Source organism: Pseudophryne corroboree, chromosome 9, assembly GCF_028390025.1.
Source record: "Pseudophryne corroboree isolate aPseCor3 chromosome 9, aPseCor3.hap2, whole genome shotgun sequence".
Taxonomy (NCBI): Eukaryota; Metazoa; Chordata; class Amphibia; order Anura; family Myobatrachidae; genus Pseudophryne; species Pseudophryne corroboree.
In genome coordinates, this window is record NC_086452.1 from 300307460 (window position 1) to 300331110 (window position 23651).

Here is a 23651-nt window from a genome sequence, read left to right on the forward strand (position 1 = left end):
TATTAATCTGGCATGCTGTATTTAGTGGGAAGCATTATTTTGAGCTAACTCTCCAGCAAAGAAATATGTTACGTATATATGTAGTTTTTCCAAGATTCATAAATTAGTAGGCAAATGCAAGTTTTTAAATTGATGTGCACTTCTATTATTGAATTCCCCGCACCCATAGACTGTTAACTGCCAAATCCTTTTTTCTCTGACGTCCTAAGTGGATGCTGGGACTCCGTAAGGACCATGGGGAATAGCGGCTCCGCAGGAGACTGGGCACAACTAAAGAAAGCTTTAGGACTACCTGGTGTGCACTGGCTCCTCCCACTATGACCCTCCTCCAGACCTCAGTTAGAATCTTGTGCCCGGCTGAGCTGGATGCACACTAGGGGCTCTCCTGAGCTCCTAGAAAAGAAAGTATATTTTAGGTTTTTTATTTTCAGTGAGATCTGCTGGCAACAGACTCACTGCTACGAGGGACTAAGGGGAGAAGAAGCGAACCTACCTGACTGGAGATAGTTTGGGCTTCTTAGGCTACTGGACACCATTAGCTCCAGAGGGATCGAACACAGGACCCGACCTCGATCGTTCGGTTCCCGAGCCGCGCCGCCGTCCCCCTTACAGAGCCAGAAGCATGAAGATGGTCCTGAAAATCGGCGGCAGAAGACTTCGGTCTTCAACAAGGTAGCGCACAGCACTGCAGCTGTGCGCCATTGCTCCTCATGCACACCTCACACTCCGGTCACTGATGGGTGCAGGGCGCTGGGGGGGGGCGCCCTGAGCAGCAATATTAAACACCTTGGCTGGCAAATCTACACAATATATAGTCATATAGGCTATATATGTGTAAAATACCCCTGCCAGAGATCCATAAAAAAGCGGGAGAAGTCCGCCGAAAAAGGGGCGGGGCTCTCTCCCTAAGCACACTGGCGCCATTTTTTCTTCACAGTGCAGCTGGAAGACAGCTCACCAGGCTCTCCCCTGTAGTTTTCAGGCTCAAAGGGTTAAAAAGAGAGGGGGGGCACTAAATTTAGGCGCAATATTGTGTATACAAGCAGCTATGGGGAAAAAATCACTCAGTTATAGTGTTAATCCCTGCATTATATATAGCTCTGGTGTGTGCTGGCATACTCTCTCTCTGTCTCCCCAAAGGACTTTGTGGGGTCCTGTCCTCAGTCAGAGCATTCCCTGTGTGTGTGCGGTGTTTCGGTACGGCTGTGTCGACATGTTTGAGGAGGAAGGTTATGTGGAGGCGGAGCAGATGCCGATAAATGTGATGTCGCCCCGACACCAGAGTGGATGGATAGGTGGAAGGTATTAACCGACAGTGTCAACTCCTTACATAAAAGGCTGGATGACGTAACAGCTGTGGGACAGCCGGCTTCTCAGCCCGCGCCTGCCCAGGCGTCTCAAAGGCCATCAGGGGCTCAAAAACGCCCGCTACCTCAGATGGCAGACACAGATGTCGACACGGAGTATGACTCCAGTGTCGACGAGGTTGAGACATATACACAATCCACTAGGAACATCCGTTGCATGATCTCGGCAATGAAAAATGTGTTACACATTTCTGACATTAACCCAGGTACCACAAAAAAAGGGGTTTTATGTTTGGGGAGAAAAAGCACAGATGAGTGAATGAAGTGTGTGAAGAAGCGTGGGTTCCCCCGATAAGAAACTGGTAATTTCTAAAATGTTACTGATGGCGTACCCTTTCCCGCCAGAGGATAGGTCACGTTGGGAGATATCCCCTAGGGTGGATAAGGCGCTCACACGTTTGTCAAAAAAGGTGGCACTGCCGTCTTAGAATACGGCCACTTTGAAGGAGCCTGCTGATAAAAAGCAGGAGGCTATCCTGAAGTCTGTATATACACACTCAGGTACTATACTGAGACCTGCAATTGCCTGAGCATGAATAGTGCTGCTGCAGCGTGGTCTATTACCCTGTCAGGACAGGGATACTATTTGCTAACCATAGAGCATATTAAAGACGTCGTCTTATATATGAGGGATGCACAGAGGGATATTTGCCGGCTGGCATCCAGAATTAATGCAATGTCCATTCTGCCAGGAGGGTATTAGGGACCCGGCAGTGGACAGGCGATGCTGACTTTAGAAGGCACATGAAGATTCTGCCTTATAAGGGTGAGGAATTGTTTGGGGATGGTCTCTGGGACCTCGTATCCACAGCAACTGCTGGGAAGGAAAAAATTTACCTCAAGTTTCCTCACAGCCTAAGAAAGCACCGTATTATAAGGTACAGTCCTTTCGGCTTCAGAAAAGCAAGCGGGTCAAAGGCGCTTCCTTTCTGCACAGAGACAAGGGAAGAGGGAAAAAGCTGCACCAGACAGCCAGTTCCCAGGATCAAAAATCTTCCCCCGCTTCCTCTGAGTCCACCGCATGACGCTGGGGCTCCACAGGTGGAGCCAGGTGCGGTGGGGGCGCGTCTCGGGAACTTCAGTTCCCTGGGTTCTGGAAGTAGTATCACAGGGATACAAGCTGGAGTTCGAGGCGACTCCCCCTCGCCGTTACCTCAAATCAGCCTTGCCTGCTGCCCTTGAGGAGAGGTAGTGCTGGCGGCAATTTACAAGCTGTACTTCCAGCAGGTGATAATCAAGGTACCCCTCCTTCAACAGGGCCGGGGTTACTATTCCACAATGTTTGTGGTACCGAAACCAGACGGTTCGGTGAGACCCATTCTAAAATTGAAATCCTTGAACACTTATATACGAAGGTTCAAGTTCAAAATGGAATCGCTCAGGGCGGTTATTGCAAGCCTGGACGAAGGGGATTACATGGTATCACTGGACATCAAGGATGCTTACCTGCATGTCCCCATTTACCCTCCTCACCAGGAGTACCTCAAAATTGTGGTACAGGACTGTCATTACCAATTCCAGACGTTGCCGTTGGTCTGTCCCCGGCACCGAGGGTATTTACCAAGGTAATGGCCGAAATGATGATACTCCTTCGAAAAAAGGGAGTTATAATTATCCCGTACTTGGACGATCTCCTTATAAAGGCGAGGTCCAGGGAGCAGTTGTTCGTCGGAGTAGCACTATCTCGGGCAGTGCTACAACAGCACGGCTGGATTCTGAATAGTCCAAAGTCGCAGCTGGTCCCTACGACGTGTCTACTGTTCCTGGGTATGGTTCTGGACACAGAACAGGAAAAAGGGTTTCTCCCGGAGGAGAAGGCCAAGGAGTTGTCATCTCTAGTCAGAGACCTCCTAATACAAATACAGGTGTCGGTGCATCAATGCACGCGAGTCCTGGGAAAGATGGTAGCTTCTTACGAAGAAATTCCATTCGGCAGGTTCCATGCAAGGATCTTCCAGTGGGATCTGTTGGACAAGTGGTCCGGGTCGCATCTTCAGATGCATCGGCTGATAACCCTGTCTCCAAGGGCCAGGGTGTCGCTGTTGTGGTGGCTGCAGAGTGCTCATCTTCTAGAGGGCCGCAGATTCGGCATACAGGACTGGGTCCTGGTGACCACGGATGCCAGCCTTCGAGGCTGGGGGGCAGTCACACAGGGAAGAAACTTCCAGGGACTGTGGTCAAGTCAGGAGACTTCCCTACACATAGATATTCTGGGACTAAGGGCCATTCACAATGCCCTAAGTCAGGCTAGACCCCTGCTTCAACACCAGCCGGTGCTGATCCAGTCAGACAACATCACGGCGGTCGCCCATGTAAACCAGCAGGGCGGCACAAGAAGCAGGATGGTGATGGCAGAAGCCACAAGGAATTTCCGATGGGCGGAAAATCATGTGTTAGCACTGTCAGCAGTGTTCATTCCCGGAGTGGACAACTGGGAAGCAGACTTTCTCAGCAGGCACGACCTCCACCCGGGAGAGTGGGGACTTCATCCAGAAGTCTTCAAAATGATTGTACACCATTGGGAAAGGCCACACGTGGACATGACGGCGTCCCGCCTCAACAAAAAGCTAAAAGATATTGCACCAGGTCAAGGGACCCTCAGGCGATAGCTGTGGACGCTCTGGTAACACCGTGGGTGTACCAGTCGGTGTATGTGTTCCTTCCTTTGCCTCTCATACCCAAGGTACTGAGAATACTAAGAAGGAGAGGAGTAAGAACTATACTCGTGGTTCCGGATTGGCCAAGAAGAGCTTGGTACCCAGAACTTCATGAAATGATCTCAGAGGACCCATGGCCTCTGCCGCTCAGACAGGACCTGCTGCAGCAGGGGCCCTGCCTGGTCCAAGGCTTACCACGGCTGTGTTTGACGGCATGGTGGTTGAACACCGGATCCTAAAGGAAAAAGGCATTCCGGAGGAAATCATTGCTACGCTGATTAAGGCTAGGAAAGATGTGATCGCAAAATATTATCACCGCATATGAAAAAAATATGTTGCTTAGTGTGAGGCCAGGAAGGCCCCAACGGAGGAATTTCAACTGGGTCGATTTCTGCACTTCCTACAGTCAGGATTGACTACGGGCCTAAAATTGGGTTCCATTAAGGTCCAGATTTCGGCTCTGTACATTTTCTTCCAAAAAGAACTGGCTTCACTGCCTGAAGTTCAGACTTTTGTTAAGGGAGTGCTGCATATTCAGCCCCCGTTTGTGCCTCTAGTGGCACCGTGGGATCTCAACGTGGTGTTGGATTTCCTGAAGTCGCATTGGGTTGAGCCACTTAAATCCGTAGAGCTAAAATACCTCACGTGGAAAGTGGTCATGCTGTTGGCCTTGGCGTCGGCCAGGCGTGTATCAGAATTGGCGGCTTTGTCATGCAAAAGCCCTTATCTGATTTTCATATGGATAGGGCGGAATTGAGGACTCGTTCCCAATTCCTTCCTAAGGTGGTATCAGCTTTTCATGTGAACCAACCTATTGTGGTGCCTGCAGCTACGTGGGACTTGGAGGACTCCCAAGTTACTGGACGTAGTCAGGGCCCTGAAAATATGTTTCCAGGACGGCTGGAGTCAGGAAAACTGACTCGCTATTTATCCTGTATGCACCCAACAAGTTGGGTGCTCCTGCTTCAAGCAGACTATTGCTCGCTGGATCTGTAGTACGATTCAGCTTGCACATTCTGCGGCTGGACTGCCGCATCCTAAATCAGTGAAAGCCCATTCCACGAGGAAGGTGGGCTCTTCTTGGGCGGCTGCCCAAGAGGTCTCGGCTCTACAACTTTGCCGAGCAGCTACTTGGTCGGGGTCAAACACATTTTCTAAATTCTACAAGTTTGACACCCTGGCTGAGGAGGACCTAGAGTTTGCCCATTCGGTGCTGCAGAGTCATCCGCACTCTCCCGCCCGTTTGGGAGCTTTGGTATAATCCCCATGGTCCTTACGGAGTCCCAGCATCCACTTAGGACGTCAGAGAAAATAAGATTTTACTCACCGGTAAATCTATTTATCGTAGTCCATAGTGGATGCTGGGCGCCCATCCCAAGTGCGGATTGTCTGCAATACTTGTATATAGTTATTGCCTAACTAAAGGGTTATTGTTATGAGCCATCTGTAGTGAGGCTCAGTTATATTTCATACTGTTAACTGGGTATAATATCACGAGTTATACGGTGTGATTGGTGTGGCTGGTATGAGTCTTACCCGGGATTCAAAATCCTTTTCCTATTGTGTCAGCTCTTCCGGGCACAGTATCCTAACTGAGGTCTGGAGGAGGGTCATAGTGGGAGGAGCCAGTGCACACCAGGTAGTCCTAAAGCTTTCTTTAGTTGTGCCCAGTCTCCTGCGGAGCCGCTATTCCCCATGGTCCTTACGGAGTCCCAGCATCCACTACGGACTACGAGAAATAGATTTACCGGTGAGTAAAATCTTATTTTTTATTTTATTTATTTTAACAATGGCACTTGGGTTTTTTTTAAATGCTTTTCCAAATGCACCTTTACCATACCATAAGAATGTTTTTCATATCTCTGGGTTTACTAATTCACTGTAGTAAAATACATACTGGACAGGTGTTATATTAACTTATATTTTAAGCATGGTGCAAACATTTTGGAAATAAACTGTTTAAGAGCCTATACCCAGTGGTTTCCAAACTTTTTTGAATCACGGCGCCCTAGAATATCAGAATTTTTTTCACGGCACCCATAGGCAAACAATTTTTTTTTGAGAAATTTAGAAAGAAATATTACATTAAGTAGATTGCGTTTATATGTCATCCTTAGGGTCAGTTGTGTGGTGAGGGACAAGATTTGCTTCTGTTGGGCGACATATTTTATGACTGGCAGCCACCAGCACTTGTTTTGCCTATTATATTGACCATGAATAATTTGAATTGGTCCTGGACCACCAACCCAGGACACCCCAGCAAGTGTCCCGAGGCACCCCAAGGAGCCACGGCACACAGTTTGGGAACCTCTGGCCTATACACTTTTTTTTTTTTTTTTTAAGTCAACATGATCAGACATTATATTTTCTTAAATATTTTTATATAGCATCTATTAGCTATTTTCTCCTTTTTAGATGGTGAGAGTAGGCACATTCATTTCTGTTTGTCAAATGACGCAAATCCACTTATGTGCTGAAATGTGGCTTAACATGTAGAATGTGGTCATGCAAATGTAAAGGCAAAATCTAATGCATCTTAGTCAAAACGCAATGTGACTAGGACACACAGGGAGACTGTGCTGATTAATTTTGATATGATGCTTATATATTGTGTGCGACTGAGTATGTATATGGAGCAGAAAAGAACTTGTATTGGTAAAAAGCAGATTCGGAGACTCTTTTGCATAAAGATATACAAGTGTCCTATATCAGGATGCATTTTCAGTTAAAAATAAGCAAAAAAGATGCCAGACACTAAAAGATTCTCACGCAATCTGGAATGCTAAGAGGCGCAGTTTGGCGAGACTGCAGCAAAGATGTATGATAACGTATCTTTATACAGATAAAAAGCCGTTGCTGGTTATATTTAAGAATAGCTAACCCCCAACTTCTCAGTTTGCTTAACTTAAAAATGTATTTGTCCTCCTTTCGATTTATATCAGTGAATACAAGAAAGCTTCAAATAATGACTGAATAATATATTTAATAATTTCAACAGTATATATACATTATGCATATGCACATACATATATGGCGGAGAAAGTGGTATCTCTACTATTATTGTTATTGATTTATAAGGCACCACAGTGCCTTATAAATCAATATATAGCTTTGTACAGTGATATACTGTACATAAAACAGCCATACAATGAAGGCAAAATAATTGCAGATAAATAAACAAAAGGTACAGTGGGCTATTTATGGGGGTGTAGTATGAGTTGCCGGCAGCCGGGTCCCCGGCGGTCAGCATACCGGCGCCGGGATCCTGACCGCCTGCTTGCCGTCAGCGGGGCGAGCGCAAATGAGCTCCTTGCGGACTCGCTGCGCTCGCCACGCTATCTATTCTCCCTCCAGGGGGGTCGTGGACCCCCAAGAGGGAGGAAAGGTGTTGTTATGCCGGTTGTCGGGCTTCCGGCTCCGGTATACTGTGCGCCAGGATCCCAACAACTGGTATACTGACCACCCATTTTTAGGAGAGCTTACATTCTAATTGGAAGAGGATACAACTGAAGGCACAAGTGGAAGTGCATTGTGAAGGGGCAGTAGTGTGGGTAGTTAGAGTTGGGAGGTGTGATCGATCATGATAGGCAATTCCGTCTTGTAGGCAGGAGTGAGAGGTTGTTGCCAGGGTATCGTATGCGTTCCTGGCGGACGGGATGCCGGCGCTCACAATACTGATGCAGGCATCCCGATGGTCACAATCCCGACATGGGTGAGTGAAGTATTCCATCTTCCCACCAACCCTCCTTTACTGCAGCCTATCTCTATCTCCCCCCTTAGTGGCTAAACCTAAACCCCTCCCCCACACCTAGGTGTCGCCTAAACTTACCCCACTACCCACCGCAGCAAATTCTAATGCTACCGGCAATACTTACCTTCCGGTTCCCAGCTGACGTTATTCTGGCGTGCTGGCTTGGTCAGGTTTCCAGCATAGTGTTCTGTCAGGTGCCGGGATCTTGAATGTATACAGTTACCAGATGTGAGGTGATGGGCAAAGGTAAATATGTGAGCACAATTTGAGAGAAGATTTGAGATGCATGAACAAGGAGTTATGTTAAGACCTGTGTTAGTGAGGGTCATTATTTTGAATATGATACTTCTGATGGACAACTTTGAGTCAGTGTAGGGATTTGAAATGTGGTGGGACAGATGTGGAGCGATGAGAGAGGAAAATCTTTCCACAGAGTTTAAGATGGTTGAAACTATTATCACACAATGTTTATGTGGTTCATTAATAGATGTGGCCAAGCATCCAGAGACCAAGCAATGACATGGTGTGTGATACAGTAGCAGGAGGGGAGATGATTTGTACAGACTTGTAATTAGCCTGCCAGTGCAAGATTATTATTTTGCACACTGATCGATTCTTTCTTAGACAGGTGTGTGTTTTTAATTCAATTCAAATGTAATTTCTTCTCCGGGGTCCATGGTTTCCACAGGGTTAACCTTGGGGTATGATCTGGTTGAGACCAGGACTGGCACCAAACAATAAAACTTTGTGAGGCTCCCAGGATGCAGTGGGCTCCTCTGCCTTAATACCCCGCCCCCATGCTCAGGCATGTCAGGTTTTTTTTCCGGTGCCAGCGTGGAGCTGTCACACTGCAGCCCAAGTCTTTATTTTTTTCTTAAGAAATTTTTCATTTTTTTTTTTCTCAGAGCAGTTCTACTGGAAGTCAACTGACGTGCTCCTGGACCATTACGTGTTCCCTGCGGCTGCACTAGATCACCAGGGCTGTAATGTATACTGCGCTGGGGACCCGGAATAGGCCAGGAGAACCAGTGGTGACATTCAGCATAGGGGAGGTCAACGCTTCCCCAGAAGCCTTTCCACAATGGTCTTCCCGCCCTGGGCTGCTCCTTCCTCACCCTCCTCCACAGAGAGAAGTTGGGCAGTCATTATCTTAACTTTGCAGGTCTTCAGGAGTGGTGGGCAGAATCTCTCTGTATACCTCTATCACATAGCAGGTTATACAAAGTGCTACATCCTACCAAGCCTCTTATACAGAGCAGGGTAGTTGATATCGGTGCCCATTGCAGTTAAATTGTTTATTCTGCATTGTATGTTACTTAGGCTAGTACTGCTGCATGTTTTCATCTTCTCTCTGTCTGAAATTGCTTTCCCTTTTCTCTCAAAATAACCCTTGAAAACTGGTGTGTTAGGTTACATTTGCCACACTGTACTGTATATTGTAATTTGTGTACGCATTTGGTTCCATACTATCCATGTTACACTTCCATAAGTGTGTGTGTACACAGTACTTCTACTATGTCTTACTTGTATAAGACCAAGCAGTGAGGGGTTTCTACAGTGGTAGCATGTAATACCTGTAACACAGAGGTCTTAACTCTGGAATTGTCACAGAATGATCAATGGACAACCTGTATTGTGCCTCTCAGCACCTCGGCCCCTCCAGCATTTGTACAAGAACCCCCATGGGCATCCTTTACTACAGGCATGTCAAACTACAAGTCCCAGCATGCTTTACCAGCTGATCAGTGGAAGGTATGCTGGCAAAGCATGCTGGGACTTGTAGTTTCACTACAGCTGGAGGGCCACGAGTTTGACATGCCTGCTTTACTACATTGCTGACCATATTGCTACCCCACCTGTGGCTTCCCCTATGGGTATACCACAACCACTGCAGCCCGTGGTTCTCCCTATGATTATACCGCAACCACTGCAGCCCTCAATGGCTTCCTCTATGAGCATCCAACAGGCATTACAGTCTGTTTAGCAGGCAACTGCAGCCCCATCCGTCTCTCCTACATGGTTGGACTCATTTTCTAACTCCATACAGAGTTTGGCTGCTTCCTCTGCTACATTCCAGAGCATGATGCAGGGTCAGGGTACACTACCTACACCCTCTACATCTAATGATACTATGCCTTCCTCACAGTGTACCCCCTCTCTGATTCTGAACAATGATCAGTTACTGCTGATTATGCTAACGTTTCAGATGCTGAATCCTCCTTTAGGGGATGAGGAGGCCCACCTACATTCCATGTGGCTGCATTAATTAGGGCGGTCAAATTCTCACTTCAGCTGGAAGATGCTGAACTACTGCTAATAATCCTCAAACTAGCAACCTCTAAGACAACTTGCCTGCCTTCAGCATCATCAGTGCGGCTTCGGACTATGTCCTTTTGTCGGCAAGGCCAAAGGTCAGACATTCACGCGAGTGTCTCGCATGGTCAAGACCTACGAACCCACACCCAAACAGGCTTGGGCTGCTAGTCAGCCACCTACCAAGCCAGAGGACAAACCCTCAGCCTGACATGACGGGCTTTCTCCTGAGGGACCCCAGGGTCGGAGGCTGACTTCTTCAGATCACCCACACATGGCATCAAGTCACAGACGCCTGGGTCCTAGAAGTGTTCTCTTAAGTGTATGCTCTTTTCTTCCTGAAGCGTCCTTCCAGACAATAATTCCATACTACTTTGTCATACCTGGCAAAACACAGGCGCTGACAGGAGTTACACAATCCCTTCTACAGTCGAGGGTAATTATACCTGTTCCATGACCTCAACAGGGTCAGGCGTTCTGTTCTGCGCTTTTTAATTCAGAAGCCAAATGGGTCATACAGTGCCAATCTAAAATTACTGAATAGGTACCTCTAGGTCACCAAGTTACGTATGGAAATACTATGTTCCACTGTCCTGGCTATGTGACCTGGAGACTATATGGTCTCCCTAAATATCCATATACCTATAGCACCCTATCATCAGCGGTATCTCCACTTTGCTGACTTACGTCAGAATTACCAATTCCAGGCCCTCCCCTTTGGACTTTCTACAGCTCCCAGGGTTTTCAACAAGCTCATGACGGTGATGGCAGACCATCTCTGGAAACAGGGAATTCAGATACTGCTTTACTTAGCTGATCTTCTGCTCCCGGCACAGGCTCCAACAGTGCTGGAACGTCCCCTACAGCAGACTGTGTTCTTCCTTCAGAACCATGGATGGATAATCAACTGGCCTAAGACCTCGCTCATCCCATCTCAGTGGATGCTGCACCTCGGTACACTGCTGGACGCCAGTGTACAATGTATCTTTCTCTTACGTCCTAGAGAATGCTGGGGTCCACATTAGTACCATGGGGTATAGACTGGTCCACTAGGAGCCATTGGCACTTTAAGAGTTTGAGAGTGTGGGCTGGCTCCTCCCTCTATGCCCCTCCTACCAGACTCGGTTTAGAAAATGTGCCCAGAGGAGCGGGTCACAGCTAGGGGAGCTCCATAGGAGTTTTTCTAGTTTTATTTTTTTCATTAGGGTTTAGGCAATGGGAGGCTGCTGGCAACAGCCTCCCTGCTTCGTGGGACTTAGGGAGGGGGGAGTAGTGTGCGCCCTGCGGGGTTCGAGCCACTATCTCCGCTGACAGGACACTGAGCTCCTGAGGGTGCTGATCGTTAGCCGCCCCAGGCGAACGCTCACTCCCGCAGCACTGCCACCACCCCCTAACAGAGCCAGATGAGTCCGGTGGTGAGTGAGTCACCGGCCCCCATAGCAAGCAGGGAGCCGGTGTGAAGATGGCGGCAACAGGCTGCGCTCCGGAGGCTCAGCGGTACATAGTGCGGCGCTGTGAGGGGCGCCCTGAGCCAGCGCCTATACCCTACACTGGCACCAAGGCTGTCAGGGACCTATGTAACGCTGCCAGCACAACTCCTCAGGCCAGTATAAAGAAGTGGAGAGCAGGAAGCAGCGCCATGTTCAGGAGGCAGAGCTTCCCAGAGCGGACCCAGCAGCGTTCAGCGCCATTTTCCTGCCTGCAGATCCTGTACAGAGACGCTGACAGGGAGAGCTTTCCCTCCAAGCAACTCCAGCTATCCTGTGCGGTAGAAGGGGTGTGTGTGTGTGTGTGTAGATACTGTTTAGTCTATTAAGGTACACAGTAAGCACCAGTATTTGTATTATATCTACCTAGGGAAGCGCTGTGTGTGGGTTGGATCCAACCTCTGTGTTTCTGTGGCATACTTGGGGGGGGGGGGGGGACGGGACTGTATCTGCTGGATCTGACGTTTCCCTGTGTGTGTGAGGGGGTGTTGTCTCACATAGCCATGTCTAGGGACTCTGTGTCTTATGCTGCAGAGGACATTTCCTCTCAGGAGGAATTCATTCCATGTACACAGGAATGTAATGTCTTGTCTCAGATCTTTATTAATGAGCATGAGTGGTTAACCTCTATTAAGGGTATGATCTCTCAAATCTCTACTAGGGTAGCTCATACTCAGACTGAAACTCATGTTTTAAAGAAGTCTATGGCAGTTTGGTCAGGCTCTGTTCCTATTCCTTCAAAACCCCCTAGCATATACCCACAGAAACGTGCACTTGCCCAGATTATGCAAGATGACACGGATACCAATTCTGACATGGCAGACGGTGATGGGGATGTGCTGAGGGGGGCAGCTTCCCTTTCAAGATGGGTGCAGCTAATGATTGATGCCATTAGAGATGTTAAATATTACTGAGACAACCCCTGAGCAGGTTGAGGAGGCTTGCTTCACAGACAATAAGAAAGCCTCGCTAACCTTCCCTGCATCTACAGAATTAAACTCTTTATTTGAAAAATCCTGGGAATACTTTGAGAAAAAATTCCAGATTACAAAAAGGATTCTGGTTGCTTTTCCCTTCCCTGAGGGAGATGGGGAAAAAATGGAAACTCACCCATAGTTGACGCATCTGTTTCCACACTGTCGAAAAAGGTGGTTTTATCTGTCCCTGGATCTAACGCGTTAAAAGAATGGCTGATCGTAAGATTGACACTACGCTCAAATCCATATTCACGGCTTCAGGGGTGGCGCTTAGGCCTACTATTGCCTGCGCATGGATCTCTAAAGCTATAGTAAAGTGGTCAGGCACATAACTAGAGGATTTGGATTCAATGGATAGAATTACGTAACATACAGGATTCTGTGGGGTTCATGGTGGAATTCATGAAGGACCTGGGTACAGTGGCCTACATAAACCAACTAGTCGGAAACGAAGAGCAGAGCTGCAATGTAGGAGGTAACAAAAATCATCCTCTGGGTGGAAAAGCACGCGGTGGCGCTGTCAACAATCTTCATTCCGGGAGTGGACAACTGGGAAGCGGACTTTCTCAGCAGACACGATCTCCATCCAGGAGAGTGGGGCCTCCATCCAGAGGTGTTCACAGAGGTGACAGATCTTTGGGTGGTTCCTCAAATTGACATGCTGGCCTACCTCCTCAACAAAAAACTTCGGTGGTATTGCTCCAGGTCAAGAGACCCGCAGGCAGTGGCGGTGGACGCCCTGGTAACTCCGTGGGTGTTCCAGTCGGTGTACGTGTTTCCTCCACTTCCACTAATTCCAAGGATTCTAAACCTCATAAGGAGAACAAGAGTTCATGCAATCCTCATTGCACCGAACTGGCCAAGAAGGGCTTGGTACGCAGATCTTCTGGATCTGCTGCTGGCACAGCCGAGGCCTCTTCCTCTTCGGGAGGACCTGCTACAGCAGGGGCCGTTCGCTTATCAAGACTTACCGCGGCTACGTTTGACGGCATTGAGGTTGAACGCCAGATCTTAGCTCGGAAGGGCATTCCGAACAACGTTATTCCTACCCTAATACTGGCTAGGAAAGGAGTAACGTCTAAACATTACCATCGCATTTGGAAAAAGTATGTATCTTGGTGTGAGTCCAAGAAGTTTCCTACGGTGGAGTTTTATCTGGGATGTTTTCTCCTCTTCCTTCAAGCAGGTGTGGATATGGGCCTGCGGTTGGGATCCGTAAAGGTCCAGATTTCGGCCCTATCCATTTTCTTCCAGAAACAGTTGGCTTCCCTCCCTGAGGTTCAGACTTTTTTGAAAGGGGTTCTGCACATCCAGCCTCCCTTTGTGCCGCCTACGGCGCCCTGGGATCTTAACGTGGTGTTACAGTTCCTCCAGTCGGATTGGTTCGAACCTCTACCGGAGGTTGATGTCAGGTTTCTCACGTGGAAGGCTGTCACTTTGTTGGCCTTAGCTTCTGCTAGATGGGTGTCGAAGTTTGGGGCTTTGTCTTGTAAGAGCCCCTACATGATCTTCCACGAAGATAGAATTGAGCTCAGGACACGTCAGCAGATCCTTCCGAAGGTTGTGTTGTCATTTCATATCAACCAACCTATTGTGGTGCCAGTTGCTACTGACTCCTCAATTTCATCAAGGTCCTTGGATGTGGTAAGGGCTCTGAAAATCTATGTAAAGAGGACTGCTTGTCACAGAAAATCGTACTCTGTTTGTTTGTCCTTTATGATCCCAAGAAACTTGGGTGTCCTGCTTCTAAGCAGACTATCTCTCGCTGGATTAGGTTCATTTTCCAGCATGCGTATTCTATGGCAGGATTGCTGTGTCCTACATCTGTTAAAGCCCACTCTACTCGTAAGGTGGGTTCTTCCTGGGCGGCTGCCCGGGGTGTCTCGGCTTTACAGCTTTGCCGAGCGGCTACTTGGTCAGGATCGAACACATTTGCAAAGTTCTACAATTTCATTACTTTGGCCTCTGAGGACCTGAAGTTTTGTCAGTCAGTTCTGCAGGAGCCTCCGCGCTCTTCCTCCTGTTCTGGGAGCTTTGGTACATCCCCATGGTACTAATGTGGACCCAGCATCCTCTAGGATGTAAGAGAAAATAGGATTTTAATTACCTACCGGTAAATCCTTTTCTCGTTGTCCGTAGAGGTTGCTGTCTCACGAAGCACTGGGCGGGCGCAGCGCTTTGTGATCCTGCAGTGGTTACTTAGTTCAGTACTGCTTTAGTTCTTGGTTAAGTACTATTTTGTTACTTGGTTAAGTAACCTTGTTCAGCCGTTGCTGAGTTTTCAAGCTGGTTAGCTTGGTTTGCCTTGTACATGTATGTGTGAGCTGGTGTGAATCTCGCCAATATCTGTGTAAAATCCTTCTCTCGAAGTTGTTCGTCTCTTCGGGCATAGTTTCTATACCGAGTCTGGTAGGAGGGGCATAGAGGGAGGAGCCAGCCCACACTCTTAAAGTGCCAATGGCTCCTAGTGGACCCGTCTATACCGCATGGTACTAATGTGGACCCCAGCATCCTCTACGGACTACGAGAAAAGGATTTACCGGTATGTAATTAAAATCCTATTTTCTCCCTCGGGACAAGATTGTAATGTTGTATTTGCCTTTCAGCAACCTTCTTCACAGTCCAAAGGTCCCGGTTCATTCAACAATACAGACTCTAGGCTCCATGTTTCTCAGTGTTCGGCATGGTAGAATACGCCCAATTTTACTACAGGCCTCTTCAGTGCCTAATATTCATGGAGTGGACGGAGTTACCGACATAGATCAAGTCCCAGATCTTGATTCTGCCCCAATCTCTTTGGTTGTCTCTCTTTATGGTGGCTCCATACAACCAATTTGGACACGGGTCGGCTATTCTGGATTCTGCACTGGACACTCCTCACCACAGACACCAGTCTCAAGGGATAGGGAGATGTCATGGGCAGCCACACCTTTTAGGGACGCTGGTCTCTGACGGACAGGGATCTTTCGATCAATGTACTGGAGCTTTGAGTTGTGTACCGGGCCCTTCAGCTGGCCCAGGACCTTCTACAGGGTGTTCCAGTACACTTTAAATTTCTAGTAGTGTGACTAGCTCCTCACCTTCTATGTCCCTCCTTCACTATCTGGGCTTCTCAGGGCTTAATTATTTTTAACAATAGATTCATAAAGCATTTGAGGACAGACAGGCAGCATCTGCCTCTGTGACGATGGAACTGCTGGTGGGATACCATCGCATCTGCATGCCGCTCTCGTTTGGTTCACCGGCTGCAGATACCACTGTCTGGGGTAGACCAGATGTCGCGGCACGCATCGGGGTCCTCCATCAGCCATACCGCCACCGACAAGGATGGCAGGTTGTAAGTATAACCGTGGCCTCAGGTTAGCTGGTGGCCAGGTAACTTTACTAAAAGGGCGGTTTAGGAATATGCAGCACGGCAGTCTACTATTGCTTTTTAAAATGGTTTCAAATAGGCTCCATAGTGGTGGTGGTGGTGGGGGGGGCGGGCTTACCTCTGGAGTCTGCTCCCTGCTGGAGGAGAGCCACATGCAGGTTGCCATCTTAGAGAGCAAACACATGTGCTGTCCATGCTTTCTCCCTTAAAACTACTGCTGCTGTTGTTGCTGCTGTGCTGATGACAGTGGTGAGATTGTGACACTAGCCACCCCAGGCATTTGTGAGTAATACAGTGGGGTTGTTAGGCTGGTAGGAGAGCTTTTGCTGCACAGGTAACTTACTTTCACTTTGTTTAAGCTACTGATACTCTTTTCACACTGCACAAAAAACCCGGTCTCGACCCAATATATTGCTGACCCGGTATTTCAACCCGGGAATAAGGAAGGGTTATTACTGGGTAAGGTGCAATGTGGGCAGGTTGTCGGGTCCATGCTAATCTAATGCTCTGGACTGGCCTCACAGAGCCTGGTACTGCAGCCTACGCTTTCTGACGATAGACGATCGATGGCCTCTACCGATGTGAGAGGATATCCTACAGCAGGGTCTTTTAGTCTATCTGGACTTAAGAATACGTTTGATGGCGTGGCTGTTGAAAAGGCCATTTTAAGACAAAAAGGTATTACTTCAACGCTGATCCCTACAATGCTTCAAGCTCAGAAAGCGGTTTCTACTAGACATTGCCACTATATCTGGAAGGCCTATGTGGCCTGATGTGAATGGCACGGGCTCCTCCTACAGTTTTCAAGTTGGCCAGACTCTTGCTTTTCCTGCAGACGGGCCTGCGTCTCGGATCTTTGAAAGTTCAGGTGTCTGCATTTTCCATTTTCTTCCAGATGAGAAGGTACGTACTTTTTTTTTTCCAGGGCTTTATCAGACTTCAACCACTCTTTGTACCTCTCACGGCCCCATGGGACTTGGACCTTGTTCTCTTCATACAGTCTCCTTTCTTTGAGCCTTTGGAGACAGTGGAGATTAAGTATCTTACTTGGAAGGTGGGGTACTTCTCCTTGCTTCAGCTAGGAGGGTGTCGGAGCTCTGTCCTACCATCCTCCTTACCTGGTGTTCCACAAGGATAGGGCCGAGCTTCTTACGAATATGTCTTTCCTTCCTAAGGTGGTCTCGGCTTTCCACATTAACCAGCCAATTGTTGTGCCAGCTATCCCAGCAGATTGTCGATGACAAGAGCCCTAGAAATTGTAGGGACAGGACTACTTCTATACAGAAATCTGATTCCTTGTTCGTCCTGTATGATGTTGCACATCCAGGATGGCCGGCTTCTACACAGACCCTGGCCCGCTGGATCTGTCTGACCACCAGGCAGTCCTATGTGGCGGCTTTTCTGGAACCTCCTGTTTCCATTTATGCACACTTAACATGCTCTGTGGGTCCTTCATGGGCGGCTGCCCCCAGGGTTTCTATGACCAACTTTGTTGGGCGGCCCTGGTCGGGCCGACATGCTTTTGTCCGGTTCTACCGTTCAATACTTTTGCAGCCTCTGCCTTGCAGTATGGCCGCTCTGTTTTGCAGGGTTTTCAGCGCTCTCCCGTCTGTGATGGGAGCTCTTGGACGTCCGCACTGTAAAGAGCACTCCAGTGTCCCCTAGTAGATCAAGGAAAAAACAGTATTTTGGTACAGGTTGAGTATCCCTTATCCAAAATGCTTGGGACCAGAGGTATTTTGGATATCGGATTTTTCCGTATTTTGGAATAATTGCATACCATAATGAGATATCATGGTGATGGGACCTAAATCTAAGCACAGAATGCATTTATGTTTCATATACACCTTATACACACAGCCTGAATGTCATTTTAGCCAATATTTTTTATAACTTTGTACATTAAACAAAGTGTGTGTACATGCACACAATTCATTTATGTTTCATATACACCTTATACACACAGCCTGAAGGTAATTTAATACAATATTTTTAATAACTTTTTGTATTAAACAAAGTTTGTGTACATTGAGCCATCAAAAAACAAAGGTTTCACTATCTCAGTCTCACTCAAAAAAGTCCGTATTTCGGAATATTCCGTATTTCGGAATATTTGGATATGGGATACTCAACCTGTACCAATAAATCCCTTTCTCAGATTCCACAGGGGACACTGGACGCCCACCTGGCGCTGTTCCTTCCTGTCATGGTTGTTTGTCATTACATGTTTTTGACTGTGTTCCTTTTTTTCTTGTTACTAGTTACTATACTTATAGTTTTTCACACGTTTCTTGTGTAATGTTATGGTGTGTACTTGTTTAACCTACTCCTTTTGAAGTATGTTTCTTCCAGCTCTCCTCCGGCACAGTTTTCTTAGACTGGCTTGGAGGGGAGGCATAGAAGTGGAGGAACTAGTCACACTTCTAGAAATTTAAAGTGCCAGCTCCCGTTTCCAACCTCCTATATTTCCACTGTAAAGAGCACCTCATTTTTCCCTATGGAATCGGAGAAAGGGATTTATCGGTACTATAAGTACCAAAATCCTGTTTGTGTTTTTTTTTGGTTAAAGGCATTCCATGCTTTTAGCGATAGGTAATGACCGTCACTGTTTTTAGCATATTCCTTAAATTTTTGTCTTGGTCATTTAAATTAAACTTCCATCTATCATATAATGTATATTTCAGACTATGCTGCTCTCTGCATATTGCAGTGGTATATTCATATATTCAGCAGAGCAGGAGGGCAGAGTCTACTTCAAGTAGCGTCTTTTATACTCAACAAGTAAACAACTGGACTAGAGTAGAAATGATTTCCAGCAAAAATGCAAGGATTTACCAGCTGTGACTAGGCCACACGCTAACGCGTTTCATCCAACATGTTAGGCGTAGCTTAGTGACGATTCTACCAGCACCTTCTCTCCTTGGTGTGTCCCGAGATCAGCGTGAAGCATCAGGACAGGATTCTTATTACTCGCAGACTGTTATCAGCGGCTCCAGCAATACGTTCTGTGACAGCAGGAGAGACGGCACTGTTATTCCATATCTGGTGATTTACTTTTTTAATTATACTGTTGGCATGAATTTTACCCTGCAGGGATTGGTTTTATAATGTGTTTTATCTATGTAGTTGATTAAAAGGTTTTTATGCATTAAGAAGCACTCCCTGTTTCCTTTTTTTTAATTACTAACCCTGAGATTCGGGGCTTACAAGCAGGGGAGCTGTGGTCCTGATACTTTGGATACTGTTGCCACTTTCTTTCCCTTATTGGACTGAAAACATTGAGAACTGCACTCTGGTTACATGTTAAAGCTGTGCATTAAAACACCACAGGTGTGCGTATATCAGAGTGTGACCCCACACCCAAGAGTGTATAGCTATGTCATACCGTCCAACTATACCTTTTTAGCAGGTACAGTACTTTTTTTATTTTTTTATTTTATGGTCTGTACCGATTTTTGGCTCTCCAAACTGCCATTGAAAGTATAGGAAAAGAGGAGTGGCCACGCCACCTTTACCCATGGCCACGCCCCCTTTCCGAATTTGTACCAATTTTTGTGTGTAAAATGTTGGAGGGTATGCTATGTTATAAAATGACCCCTGTTGTGACAAAATGGGGTGAAACTAATGCAGAAGAGGAAGAAAGATTGATCAGAATAGGCTGTTTATTTTTAATGAAATAAACATGAAACTGGATAACAGTGTAACTGAATAAAATAGATGATTTTTTTCTGTCAGATGTGTACTTCTCTCAAGAGTTACGTCGACAGTGTCTGTCCTTTTGTCATATCGACAGAACATGTCGATCTAGAGTCCCTGTCGACCTAGAAACCATGTTGACCTACTTACTGTCGACCAATAGTGGTCGAACTAGAGACCGGATACCCTCTCACGTACAGCTATTCTTTCAGTATCTCTGTGACTGATGATGTTGATTACAGTTGGATTTGTTTACAGATGGTCATGTGACAGTTTAAATGAGCGGCTACGCTGGGAACTGCGTTTGTTGGGAGATTATGCATAGTCATGTGTTCTAATCTGTCCAATCATGTTACTGATTTTTATTTCATATATGTATTAATCCAAGCTAGATAATTCGCATGGGTGCCATCCTTTATTAACCATGCACTGAGAAGTACTGAATATAAGTAATATTCCATAGACAGAAAACCTTACGGTTTCACATGTCCCATTAAGGCTTCTTAGACATGATCTGGCATTTCAGAAACCTTTTGTAACTCTTCCACTCAAACTCCAAAAAGCAATTAAATTCCGATCATAAAGGCTGACGCCGTGTTCCTTGCGCAATACAGATATGGTATGCCATCACACCCTGTGGGTAACTGCAGATTCGGCACTCTCGCAGAGTAAGATTGCCGTCACTCACAAAATGGTGGAGCTGCTAATTCATAGACTTGTGTGCTCATTGGAAAACACACATTGTGCGAATAGTCGCACAACTACAACTCATGTGGTAGCATGCATGGGGACGCCCAGCACAGGGCAAGCCCGCCCCGCATGCTGGGCCCTACCCCCTCCCTAGCCAACATGCAAAGTCAAATGTTAATGGTAGCCCTCTCCCTGCGCAACCTAGATGCGTAGGCAGATGCTACCTGCCACCTTTTCTGGCCCACTATCAGCATTGTCCGGACTGCGCCCCTAAAATGGGCGTCGATGCCCCAAAACCCACTCAGAGTGCCTCCAACGACCCCCAAAACACTCTAAATTATTAAATTACATAAGGCTAATTACTGTCCTAACCACAGAACAAATTGACTAAGTTGCAAGAAAGCGGCCATGTTTGAACACCAAGTGAAGCCAGAGTAGTACACCCCCTGCAGGCGGCCACTCAGCCTGTGCAACAAATTGAATTTCCCTATCTTTAAAATGGGGCATATTATTCTGAAAAACCTTAACCCCAAAAGGCCCTACACTGGGACAATCGCTATCTAGTAAAACAAGCCCCAAGTCTTAATTTGTCCTCTTCCCTGAGTTATGCCTTCCCAAAAATCCCCCCCATAGACTACATTAGAAAACTGTCAAATTAGCCAAACAGGAAGTGGCCAAAAAAAACTGACCGTTTGAACTTTAGATTACTCCCAAATACTCAGTTTTTAATATTTTTTGGCCCTGAAATTTGGCATGCAGCACCGGACGATAGTTCTACGCGTCCATGCCAAATTTCAGCTCGACTTTTGAGGTGTAGCCCCTCAAACACCATGCTCCCATCTCAAGAATTACCTATGGAAAAATTCAGTTTATTCGATTCAGCAGTAATATTAGGGCATGACCTTGCCCTTATAATATGGCGGCATTTTGAATTTTAAAATTAATAAAAGCTACACATGCCTGATGGTCAACTTATCACTAGTCTTTACTTTCGTCTTGGACCCTGACAAAAAAAAATACTACTGAAACATTTGCTTTTAGGAGTGTGTAGCATCTATTAATTTCAAATCATGGAGTGCTTCCATGTGGTGTGTGTGTGTGTATGTAAAAGTATTATATTAATTGAATTTAGTGTGAACACCAATTTCTGGAGTCAGACAGTTTTTGGACAATGTTTATGTGAAATCAGCATATCAATTCACTAAATAATAATATTGGGGGATGTAGCAGCGTGCCTCTAGTTTTATTAGTGAGTTAATCATCTTGATAGTGCTGCTTTCACTTTGTCTAGCAACTTGTGTTCATTATTTGATAGTTTGTTTACATTAGTTGAATTAATGTTTTCTTAAAATCTTAAACTGTTTATTTTTACCCTAGATGTGTGCTCACTGCCAGGAGCTCGGAGCCACTCTGGGCTGCTATAACAAGGGTTGTGCCTGCTGCTATCACTACCCATGTGCCATTGACTCAGGTAAGGCCAGAAATGCAAGCCAGCAGAAATCCAATATGTTAAGCCTAATAATAGATGTTACAATAAAATTTTTGTTGGTGTCCAAAATATGTTTTTTTCTGTAACTGTCCCCTGAGAAGGTTTCATTCAGTCCCAGACAGTTCACAATAATGCATACAATAAAGTATGCCCAATAGATTTTATTTTAAGTTTAATTATAATAATGAAAAATTATTACTACTTTTAACCATGATCTAGTTTCCCAATAAATTTATTGGATTGAAAGAATATGCTTATTACACCGTTGGAAGCCGCTGAAGGGCACCCACCACCGCTTACTGCGGCTAGTGTCCAGATCTCTGGCCACAGGGTCAGCGGACAGCAGTACGTGAGCATTTTTGCAGATATTTTGTGCATTTGGTGTGCCAGGGTTGAGGTATTGAACTGCGAAGGGTGCATAGGGATCTGTGGAGCCACAGAATCAAGAGCAGAAGTAAGGGAAGCCTTGTATAGTGAAGGTCCTTGTTCAGGGCATGAGGGAGATGGTATTGGAGAGAGAAGTGAGTTGAGCGGGGAGGATAGGGAAGTGGTGACAATAGCCTCAATGTTACGTTTAGTGATGGTAGTCTGTGGAGGTAGAGATAGAGTATCAGAGAGAGAGAAGTTAAAGTAGAGCAGGTGGTGCTCATATAGGGGAAATGGGGAGTTGGAGAAATCAGAAATATCACAATGGTGAGTGAAGACTAGATCCAGTGAGCTCCCATTCACATAAGAGGGGGCAGGAGGTCCACTAGGAGAGACCAAGCGAAAATGTAAGGTTAAGGAGTTTAGAGGCAGGGGATTTTGTGGGGCTATCAATTGGGATGTTGAAGTCTCCTAAGATAGAGGGAATGTCAGAAAATAGATAGTGAGGAAGCCAGGAAGCAAAGTTGTTAAGGAAGTTGGAGGGAATGCCAGGGGCGTGGTAAATGACAGCTACTCGAAGATAAACAGGTTGGAAGATGCATATAGCATGGACCTCAAATGTATAGAATGTAAGGGACGGTTGTGGGGGTATGAGTTGGTAGTAGTAGCTAGAGGGTAAAAGGACCCCAACATAAAAGTACCCCAACACCACTGTCATGGCAAACCCCGAGTCGGGATGTGTGTGAGAATCTGAGGCCCCCAGCAGAGAGAGCAGCAGGAGAAGTGGTGTCAGAGGGAGTAATCCAGGTTTCTGTAATGGCAAGTAGTTACAGCAGGGATGGGGAACCTTCGGCCCTCCAGCTGTTGTTGAACTACACATCCCAGCATGCCCTGCAACAGCTTTAGCATGGCCAAATAGCAAAACTGCAGCAAGGCATGCTGGTATGTGTAGTTCAACAACAGCTGAAGGGCCGAAGGTTCCCCAACCTTGAGTTACAGTGAGTTAGAGATGAAGAGGTCATGGGTGGGGACCAGTTTGTTACAAACAGATCTGGCATTCCATAGGGCACAGGATAGGGGGTGTGAGTTTTTGGGGGAGATGCAAATGAGATTATCAGGGTTGCTATAGCGTTGAGGTGATATTAATTTGGCTGGCAGGGATAAAGCGAGCGTAGTGTTGGTGCAGGCTTCTAAGCTAGGAGGGGAAGCAGTGAGTGCAGTGTGATGGAGATGAAGTGACAAAGAAGGGAGGGAGTTGGGCTGAGAAGTGGGATAGGTGTGGCAGAAATGACAAAGTGGGGTAATGGGAAGAGGGGAAGGGAAGCAGAGGGGTTGACGGGAAACAGAGGAGGGGAGAGAGTATAGGCCCATACACACTTGACGATAAAATGAACGATGTCGTTCATTTCAGCCCTCATGAACGACGTCGTTCATTATATCGTCAAGTGTGTATGCATCCAACGACCAACGATGCGCGGCCCCGCG

At 46.7% G+C, this 23651-nt stretch overlaps 1 protein-coding gene across 6 annotated transcripts in view; it reads left to right on the forward strand.

Moving 5' to 3' along the window:
• Nucleotides 1-23651, forward strand: part of LOC134958057 (transcription factor 20-like) — a 325652-nt gene that overhangs the window by 191912 nt on the left and 110089 nt on the right. For all 6 annotated transcript variants that reach the window (XM_063940406.1, XM_063940402.1, XM_063940403.1 and 3 more), the window contains one exon: nt 21689-21782. In XM_063940406.1, the coding sequence (XP_063796476.1) occupies nt 21689-21782 (94 nt within the window). The remainder of the gene's footprint in view (nt 1-21688; nt 21783-23651) is intronic.